General features: G+C 42.9%; 1 protein-coding gene across 1 annotated transcript in view; it reads right to left on the bottom strand.

Moving 5' to 3' along the window:
• Positions 1–283: 283 nt before the first annotated feature.
• EFL1 (elongation factor like GTPase 1) overlaps positions 284–11245 on the bottom strand; it is a 212992-nt gene continuing 202030 nt past the window's right edge. The window contains exon 20 of the mRNA XM_066592683.1: positions 284–599. Within this exon, the coding sequence (XP_066448780.1) occupies positions 411–599 (189 nt within the window). The 3' untranslated portion in view covers positions 284–410. The remainder of the gene's footprint in view (positions 600–11245) is intronic.

The following is an 11245-nucleotide window of genomic DNA, read 5'->3' as shown; positions in this document are numbered from 1 at the left end:
AAAATATGGTTATATATTTCCAAATCATTGCATTCTTTTTTCCCTTTACATTTAATTTACATTTTATGCAGCATTCCAACGTTTCTGGAATTGGGGTTGTATAAAAAGTATGATCTCCTCTAATAACGTTCTGCAAGTATAAATCGGGACGGCAGCGCTGCTTACAGAATGCTCTTGCCTGACCGCGTCTCTACAGAGTGGTTGACTTCTGGGTCTGCAGACTGAGACTGGTACAAGCCTACACATGGAGTGATTTACATACATGGAACACCAGCAGAAGCAATTGTCTTTATCAGTTACATTTATTAAAATCCGCCCCAGTCTGTGGAGATCTTAAGACTACAAGCAACACCTTCAAATTATTACTGAAGAAACTCTGCTAGAAGAACAAAGAAGGAAGCTGAGAATAATTATTTGTTCTTGCTTAGAGTCCTCTGCTTCTCTGCATGCTCCACAATCTTCTCCTCTACATAAAGTCCTTTACGTTTCCTCACAGAGTTCATGTATTTCCTTGCTTGATTTTCAGAGTCCGCTTTCTCTCCAAAGTGTAAGTATTCCTCCTCTGTAGTGGGGACCCAGAATGGATCGCTTGGAATGACCTAAATTAAAAAAAAGAAAAAAATATATATCAAAGGGGTTCTCTGGACTTACATAAATATGGTTAACAGCCTAATACCACAGCTTTAAAAAGGATGCACTTGGTTAACGCGGACTACCTAGCAAATAGTGATAAGTGAACCGTTGGTTCACCAAAATTTCAGTAAAAAGTTTGGTTTGGTCTGAATTAGTTTGATTTAAACCAGAACGTCATCATTACTCCTAAAACTGGTGTAAAACACTGTCTAAGAGCCATAAAAGTCCTATATAACACTCTAAATCACCTAGGAATGCATTTAAGTACTTTTGAGCTGTTTTTAAGGCAAAGTTAAAGAGGTTGTCCCAGTTCTAACAACTCTGAACAACCCCTTCCCATACACTAAAATAATAAATGGTGATATGCTCACCCCTCCCTGCTCCTGCTGTGTCCCGTGACAGCACTCCGGTCTCTGTTTACAGCTGTAGCCCTGACTGTTTACGGGATCTCACAGAGGCTGCAGTCAATAACAGAGCACAGGCGATCGATCACTGCATGGGGAAGGAGTTATACAGAGTTCTTACGACTAGAACAACTCCACTTCTTCTTTCAGTAGGTTCAACCAAGACGAATCCAGCCGAGGATCGAATTCTCTCCGAACTGAACGTCTGACAAAGTTTGACCTGAGACAGGGTTCTACTGTCTCAGTTCGCTCAATCCTACTATCAACTATGTGTTTCCTTGGTGGGCCACTAATTCTGCACATTTGGCCAGCTAAACGCCCCTTTTGCACAGTTTTGATAAATCTCCTCCACGGAATTATTTTCAGATTTCCTTAGAACACTTAAACAATAAACCCATTCTACCCCAGGATTTTTAATTTACTGCATTGGTTATGAATCTCCTTGTAATCACATTGCATGGTTACAGATAAAGCCAATTAAAATCTGTAAAGATTAAGTCTGCTATAACCATGACAGCATGATTAACAATGTAACAAATCTTGTCTCTCATTAATTCTATTGTACAAAAGGAGTGGTGGAATGAAATTTGCAGCTATTATTCCCCATTAAAATCCAGCACGGGGCACGCTTACACAACTTGAGTTGCCACCTACGCCAAACCGAGACGCTCCTAGGTTGTCCTCCTAAGTGTGCCACCGCTGAAATTGAAAATGGATACCACACTAACCTGCCATTCAGTTTTTTCTTACTCTGTACAACTATTGCAGTAAAGTTAAACCCTTACCATATATCAAGCTGGCATCACCTTAAGACAAATACACTCACCACTTGATGACTGCATTGTAAAGATGTCATTGGTAACAATCCTTGACAATTTTACAACAGGTGGGAATCGGTGGCCCGGTAGCTGACTTCAGCCATGTACAGCTACTGAAGTATTCAACTATTAAAGATTAGCACCATAAAACTGAATATAAAATGTATTACAAAGTTACCGGTACATAACTTTCTGTCATACAGTAGTAACACTTCACTGGCTTCAAACTGGAAAATCATTTTAAAGCCGATCTGTTAGGTCTCTTACGCTAACCAGCGTGACGGCAGTTTCTGCTTTCCTTACTTAAAAGAGACACCGAGCTTGAAGATTCAGGGATAAATTTATCTAGCAGCTTATGCCAGTTACTCTCTGGGTAGCCCTGTGCCCTTAGATGGGCCAAGTTTCCATGGCTCCTGTTCGCAGTGGAATGTTTGGACCCGATGACCCTGTAGAGTCCCTTTCAACTCTACCATTCTATGACTCTATGGAATATACGGAGCCTGTGACTGAAGAAAAGGCCGTCCAGCTCTTTCTATCTGAGAGAGTGGGGCTACCCAGAGAGTAGTTTATGTGATCGGCAAACGCAATGACATCTCGTTGTAGCAGCGCCGAATGTTATAGGTCACATGATCGGATCAGAGCGGAATTACTAACCAAATTTTAACCTGTTTCCTGTGAACGATTTGCTCTAATCTTGCCAACTCAAACACCGTATTACGTGAGTGGACAACCCCTTTAACTTGAAAATACTGAATCAAATCAGAAAACTGTGTAGCCCAGCTATTAGCATCCTATCCCTATCCACTTACTAATCCATACTTTACAAGCAGGATGCATTGGATTATAATCTTTCAGAACTGCAATGAACTCCGATTCCTTGTTGCTTCCATGCATATCTGTCACCAAAATGGCTGTATTTATCTATAAAACTGGGTCAGGAACGCTATCTTTTCTCCTTAGGGAGAGCACCTAGAAGGTGAGTGAGGATACTTAGAGCCATTCATACTCCTCTGGGTTATATGCAAAAAAAATGGAGATGGAACAATTCCTCTGCAGCGCCACTTATTAAAAGGCAGCGTTTCTGCAAGTCAATGTTAGACTCTTTATACAAGCCTTGTAACAATGTCTGGGAATTGAAAGCCAAGACAGAATCCATACACTATAAAACTGCACACATAGACTGTGATAAAGCAATGTGCAGTAGCTGATGGGCTGACAGGGCAGGAAAAGTGAATTCCTTATGGACTGCCAGCTTTATTATGAGATCACTGACTGCTGTACGAGAAGAGATTCTGATAATAGCAATACATTAGAGCAATGATACTTATACAATCCCTCATGTAACAGGGAGGGTTCATGAAAGGTGAAGTTTACATTTAGAGGTCAGGTGGTAGATCCAAAAAGTCTGTCAAAAATCTATCATAAAGCCGACTCTCATCGGATGAATGATGTCTCCGAAGATAGGGGACTCATGCAGATAGAGGTGCAAAACATGTCGATGCCTAACAAGATGGACCAATAGTAATGATCTCTGGTAGATTGTATGTAAAAACTCACAAGCCTCATTTAATAAGTCCTCCAATAGATAGGTCGGTGTCAAGTGTCTAAGTTGTGATGTGGGCTTATTGCATGAAGAAGCAAATATCAGTATTTTCCTCATAAATCTATTTCAGGATCAGGTGTCTGAAGAGCAAGTCGGAGGCCTCGTTTCCACATGCGCAGAAGCCCTGTGCGGCGCGAGCACGACGGAACGGCCCCTTCAGCGCAAGTGCGTCTAATCCAGGGAGAAGGCGGCTTTGGTCGGCGCCATGGAGACGGGGATGCCAGCACTGGAGGGGGGAAGTGTATAACTTCTGTATGGCCAATATTTAATGCACGATGTATATTACAAAGTGCATTAATATGGCCATACAGAAGTGCTTAACCCCACTTGCTATCGCGGGACAACCCCTTTAATATATTATTACATTTTTCTATAGCAGAGGAAAACCCCAGAACATTCAGAAGTTCCGTGTGTGAATAAGACTTTTACTAATCTGAGTCTACGGCTTGGCTCTCTATTTGTTTCTATTGAAATCAATGTAGACAAAAATGTATCACTGAAGAACTTACATTAAACCTGTGATCTCAATTATTAAAGGGTTCTCCAGGACTAAAAAAAAAGGTCTACAGTTTTTCCAAAAAGTGTACTACGTATGTCCACGGGCTGTGCATACTGCATTTATACCCCTTTGAAGTGAATGGAACTGAACTGCAATACAATACCATACTCAGCCAATGGATAGAGATAGGTACTGTTCTGTGTGCTGGAGGACAGTTTAATATCATTATCTTCTATATACACCTAAATAAGCTACAGATCGTAACTATACAGTCAGGAGGATGAGCTGTGATCTCCTCTATTATACCTGTGTGACAGGAGCCGGGTGATCATCATTAACTGACAGGCGTGCCTGTGTCCCCTTCAACACAGTTTCTGTGCAAGGTTTATATAGACTGAGAATTTGACTAGAAAATGAATCAATAAGCCCAAGTAGATATGAGCTGGTTAGAATTAAGATCACATGATCATCTATGAAAAAAAAAAGAGGCCAGAAGTTTCAGAAAGAAAGGAATAACTAACCAAGGTAACATTAGCTGACATATATACTGAAAGCTGTGGGTGGTGGTGGTGGGGGCTACATAATGAATGCATTTTAAATAAGTCACCAGAGTGGCCCTTTAAATGTGGTAACATGATTTGGGTTTATCATTCAGGCAATTCTAGAGACATTTCTGAAAACTTTATGCACTAAAATGTGGTTTCCTACGGTTTCTAAGGCCACATTCAGACATCTGTATGCAAGTAGCACCTGAGATTCTCAGGTGCAACTTACATAGGACAGCACATGGATGCACATCCGTGTGCTATCCAATCCCTGCAGACAGTGGACATTCTGTTTTTTCTCACACGGACCATCTGTCCCTGTGAAAACTTGTACATGTGAATAACCTCATAGGCTATAATGTGTCCGTGAGTGGTTCGTCAAACACAGACCGCACGCTTATGGGAAATACACCTGTATGAACGGACCATCATCGGCTCGGAGCCTCACCATAATGCACATGTGTAAAAACAGTCCAAAGGTGATTTGCTGCATACGGACTTCACTGTAAGGGTATGTTTAAAAGGGCTATTAGGCGATAGTTGCCTCGTGTACATGCAGAAACCAGCAGAGTACTGAGCAAAAAAACTACTTACTAGTTGCTGATCGCTTGGTTTCAGCTCACTGGAATGAAGCAACTTCTTACTTAGTATAAACAGGCAGTCGCTCATCTTTGAATGACAGCCTGTTCACTGTGAATGGAAGCCAGGGGATGGAAGATATCCATTGCTGGATCATTGGCTTCTCGTTATGTGTAAATGCTCCTCGCCAGCGCTTCACTTAGAAGGTGAAGCGCTAGGCAACAAACCAGTGATACGACTTTCAGTATAAACGATCTGCACCAGCGCTAATGACCTTAGTGGTGACATCAGAGCTCGTGCAGTTCTTTACCCGACTGACGGTCTGTGTAAAAAGCACCTTTAAGGTTTAGAATGGCTTTACACAGAACAACTATCATCTGAGTAATCGCTCAATCAAGCAAATGTAAGCGACAGTGTAAACATGGCCAACAACAGGCGAGAATATGTTTACTAATTGCTATTCGCTTCATTACAGCTCACTAAAAAGTCACTGGCTGATTATAATCATCATCTGGTGTAAACAGACAATCATTGGTCTTTCAACTAACCAATAACTTTGCAGGTGGGTGGGCACTTCAGCGATCGCCAAAATAAACAGCAAGTGAACAATCGCTCTGTGTAAAAGCACACAAACAGTTGTTCATATGCCAACAACCCACTATAGCAATTATTTTAAGTGACTATTTGGACGATAGTTGTCCAGTGTAAGGTAAGGTAAAGTCCCCTGGAGTCATGACTGTTTTTGTAGGGTGGTTTGCCATGGTCTTTCCCAGTCATCTTTACCCCGCAGCAAGCTGGGTACTCATTTTACCGACCTCGGAAGGATGAGTCAGTCAACCTTGAGTCGACAACCTGACCCAAGCAGGGTTTGAACCAGTAACCTTCTGCCGCCTTAACACCCTGCGCCACCCGAGGCTCTGTCCTGTGTAAACCCATCCATAACAAAAGAGTACAATCAATTAGGATTTCAGTTCTATGTTTTCACAAAGGAGTAGTTTTACATGTGCTATGGTGTTGGTCTATTTAGTCTTTGGCCTATATGTGTTGATCTGTTTCTGGATATGGTTGATAAACTGCAAGGGAAAAAGTGTTCTGCGCATATGTCTCCCTCCTCTATACAAGAGAAGAAGGTGTGAACACAAAAGGAAAAAGTATTGGCCAAGGATACAAAGAATTTGATAAAACAATGCACAATTCCTGGACAACCAGTAGTATCTCCTATAGATACCCGCCGTTTGGTACTCAGAGGCACCAAATAGACCAAATGGATACTACACTGTAGTACATGAGTGCATAGAATAAATGAGTTTGTACTAGTCAATTGTGGCACGCTCCGGCCACGCTGCTGGCGTATAATACATGTATAATGGACATCTGACTTCCACATCATTACTCCTACTACTGCCTTTCATGAAAACAAAGGTCTTATTATCACGTCGAAAGGAAATTCCTACTGATGTAGTGCGGCCAGATTAAAATGTTCTACAATTCCACAGTACGAGCTCTGTGGTCGCATTCTGCACACATTGAACATATATTATGTAATTATGCAGCAAGCCTCCTTGGCTATAGAGAACAACAGAGAACATGCTCCCGCCCTTAGTGCGATCTTTTGTCTGCAAGCCGGAGCCTCGTGGAGAAATAATCTAACAGGTTCATTCTGCATACAGTATGCACCTCTCATGAGAACCTGCACAAATGGCAAATTACCAAAAAAATAAGCTAAATGAGCAATCAACGCCCGCTCCGTCTTTAAGTGGGATTGATTGATGAGAAAAGCTTCCCGGTCTTATCTGTGTGTTCAAACACAGGCCTGTGATATAAAGCATAAAATGACAAATTACTCCGAGCTAAATTAGGAACTTGGCACGGAGCCCCCAAGTCTCTGGTGGACAGACAGGTACCATTAAGTGCAGGACAGATGGAGTGAATCTTAGCAGTAAGTAAACATCTATCCAAATCTTTTTTTTTTCTGCTGAGTGAAAACACCAGGCTCTTCCAATGGGAAATCTGTCACAATGCATCTGCTGCTGATACATGATACAGCGCAAGCATAGGTAATGCACCGCACCATGTCTACCACTGCAAACATTCCCCAGGCACTGGAACGCTCTTTAACCCTTCACAACCCTGCCTGCACACAACCACAATGGACCTTTGTCTCCTGCTGGTGCGGATAGGAGGGGACATTGGTTATCATAACCCAGGATACACTGGGTGGTCTTTATAATAAGCAGAGTCATGCAGGTCCGAAGCGGTTACAGGCAACGCTGGTCACTTATGGGGGGGCCAATTTAAGAATGTAATAAAACATTCAAGGCAAAACACTAAAGAAAGAAGGCGAAGCGTGACGACAATGTTATTTAAAGGATAGCACATAAAAATGAAACTGAGTCTTCAGGATACATAGGATATGCAATACATACTGTAGATGGATTTGCAGTATATAGGTAGGTAGATATGTTATGCAACATACAGGTAAGTAGGCAGTAGACAGAATGCTTTCTTTTCTGTTTGTTTCTGCTTGATTTGATTTTTGTATAGATGAAAAAAAACAAAACATGACCAAAAAGGGAAAAGCAGATATGAACTTATCTGCAACATTCCATGACATTTAGGGACCCTGCACACGGCAGAGACGCATTCCGCATATGGAATCCTACAGCAGAATCTGGCTCTGCCAGCAGCGGCGTCCGCACATACCTACTGTCTATTCTTTTGATATGTACTGCGGATGGTCCGCACGGTGAGCCGCCTGAAATGCGCAGTACAGATTTTTTTTAAACTCCTGCTCATCCCAGAGAATCTGTGACCTTTCTGCAATTACATTGCGGAAGGGCCGCGGATCAGACGGCTTTCATTGATTTCAATGGAAGCAGTTTGCGTGGAATCCACAGAAAAATGCAGCATGCTGCGATTTTTCCTCGGCTTGCGGAAACCGCAATTGGTTTCCACAAGTATTCAAGAAGAACTGATTTCCCATAGTATTCCTGCGGATCCACAGTGCGGACGCCCTCCATGGATTCTGCAGCAAATATCTGTCCGTGGGCAGGAGTCCATACGCTTTGTCAAAAACATAAATGAAGCACCTAGAAGAAGTTGCCATTTTGCTGCAAAAGCTGGCATGCAGTTACATCTCAGGCACGTATGCAAATTATTAGAGTTGTGATTAGATGAATGGTCTTGCCACCTGCGGCCCTAAAAGTGGTTCCACCCTTGGCCTATAAAAGGGCTCTCAGAGGCTCCTTGTGTGTAGGGGACCACTTTTTCAGTTTGCGTAAAGCTTGTTGACCACTAGACGCCTCTGCAATGCAATCAAAGAGATTTTGCCCTGTTAACATGATTTTGAGAGGGGTGTATTATTGGAATGCGAGAAGCTGGATGGTCGTATCAACAAATTACCCACCATCTGGGCCGTTTTGAGCAGACTGTTAGGAGGTGTTGGGACCAGTGGATGCATGAGGGCACACAAGGTGACTGGGTTCAAGACGCCCTCAACAGACCACCAGTAGGGAGGATCATCCGATGGTCCAACAAGCCCCAGCATCTCCTCCATCCAGAGACAGGCTGCCCCATCGTTACAGGCCTCTGTGTCTGTCAGAGCTATTTACAGGTGCTTGTCTGAAGGACATTTGATCTCACAGAACCCATTTTGTGTTCTGCCTTTGACACCCACCTACCATTGCCGCCGTTTTGCAGTGAATAACGAAACTGGGCTGCTATGGAGTGGAACCGGGTAGTCTTCAACAATGAATCTAGGTTTACTTTGGGCACTGTGTTCGTATAGGGAGACCTAGGGGTGAGCGCTTCAATCCTGCCTTTGCTATGGAGTGGCATTCTGCCTCCACTGCTGGTGTGATGGTCTGGGGGGGCCATCGAATATGACAGCCGGTCACCTCTAGTAGTGATATGAGGGACAACAACAGCTTAGCGATATGTTCAGTACCTCCTGCATCCACATGTGTTCCTCTTATGGCGGCTTCCAAGAGGCATTTTCCAGCAGGATAATTCTCGGCTGCACACACAAGGGAGTCACAGGAATGTCTCCACAACATTGTCACACTTCTCTGGCCTGCCCTGTAGACAAATTATTGCCAATTGAACATGTATGGGACAATCTGAAATGCCAACTTCATCAGACTATGATTTTGCACGATCTAGTGGCTCAGCTACTGGGACGATATGCCGCAGGACACCATTCGGAAACTGTATGTCTCCAGGCCCAGCCTTATCACATCTTACATCCAAGCTAGAGGTGGACCAATAGGGTATTAGAGCCTCCATGCCTGCCCGTATTACATCTTGTATCCAAGTTAGAGGCGGTACAACAGGGTACTACAGCCTGCATGCCCGCCCATATTACATCTTGCATCCAAGCCAGAGGCAGTACAACAGGGTACTAGAGCCTCCATGCCCACCTGTACCACATCTTGTATCCAAGCTAGAGGCGGTCCAGCAGGGTACTAGAGCCTCCATGCCCACCTGTATCACATCTTGCATCCAAGCTAGAGGCGGTACAACAGGGTACTAGAGCCTGCATGCCCACCTGTACCACATCTTGTATCCAAGCTAGAGGCGGTCCAGCAGGGTACTAGAGCCTCCATGCCCACCTGTATCACATCTTGCATCCAAGCTAGAGGCGGTACAACAGGGTACTAGAGCCTTCATGTCCACCCGTATCACATGTTGCATCCAAGCTAGAGGCGGTACAACAGGGTACTAGAGCCTCCATGTTCACCGGTATCACATCTTGTATACAAGCTAGAGGCGGTACAACAGGGTACTAGAGCCTCCATGCTCACCCGTATCACATCTTGCATCCAAACTAGAGGTGGGACAACAGGGTACTAGAGCCTCCATGCTCACCCGTATCACATCTTGCATCCAAACTAGAGGCGGTACAACAGAGTACTAGAGCTTCCCTTCAAGTATTCAGTTTTCCCCAATCAATTATCCTTTCGCTCTAATATGTAATCACTTGTATCAACGTTACAATCACACAGAGAAAGTTTCATTTGATTCCGACAACTCCTTCTAGAGGATTATTCATTTTTTACAATGTGTACACAATGACATTTTGCCCATTCTTGTAAATTTGCCAATAACAAATCTGAAACAAGAAAAATCAAGGGAAAATGAAGAAACTTACTTCTCTCTCATAGATAGAACAGAATAGATAGGACAGACATACTGTATATAGAGGATTGGTAGATACAATACTGTATTTCTTCAATGGACAACACAGCCCATCAATCAAACTCTTCTCTTTATGAATCCTGTAACCACAGAAATAATATTTTGTGCTGGGTCGCCTTTGTTGCCTGATGAAAGTACATTTCATAGTATAATTGTAGAGTTTCTTGGGCTGTTTTTTTCTTCTCCCCAAGTGTTATTTTTGGAGCAATTAAAGGTTTCTTTACAAAGGCCTTCTGCATTTGCAGATATTAGAGGAGGACATGAAAAGAATTGTGTGATGCTGCTTCTCCTTTAGGGGTTTTCTGCTGTGTACCTTTGGAGACACACGTTTGGAATTAATACATTTCAATGCTTGTCTTTTATCAGCTGCGGCACAAAGAACTAGGCAGCTCTTTTGGAAATAATTATTTGAGAAATGCATGTCTTTTTGGTAATGCTAAGCCCCTTTTATGTTGCCTATGGATTTTCTTTGTTTTTCTATCCGAGTTTGCTTTAATCCAGGTTTTTCCATCCATCTGCTTTGGAAACATAAAAAGAATGGAATGTATTCAGGGGTCTACCTGGTGTGTTGGGGGTTAAACATACCATGCGGCATGATACTTGGGCATCCGGCTGTATTCTGAACATCAAGAACACGTTATATTGTACTGTATATTCTCCAACATGATCATCTGTTTGGGTAGATAACAAAATAGCAGTCTCCTGATTTGTTGACTTGTAAATGGATAATATACCACAAGACAGGAGTGACTATAGAGGACTCAGAAGTGGGGACTTTTCGAGGAATTCAGCGCAATAATCAGAGGGCATTAAAAAGATTAATTTTATAAAACTGTTATTGTTGGGAGCAATTACAAGAGCTGATGTATCAATCATCGACTACGTAGGGGCATGAGGTTCTTTGGAAGGCGTGTATTTGAAATTTAGACCCCTCCCCAACTGATGCTCATTGGTTGTAGACCCCACTG

The sequence above is a fragment of the Eleutherodactylus coqui genome, chromosome 2 (assembly GCF_035609145.1).
Source record: "Eleutherodactylus coqui strain aEleCoq1 chromosome 2, aEleCoq1.hap1, whole genome shotgun sequence".
Classification (NCBI taxonomy): domain Eukaryota; kingdom Metazoa; phylum Chordata; class Amphibia; order Anura; family Eleutherodactylidae; genus Eleutherodactylus; species Eleutherodactylus coqui.
The sequence above is the reverse complement of the archived record's forward strand: the minus strand, read 5'-3'. Positions and strand labels throughout refer to the sequence as shown.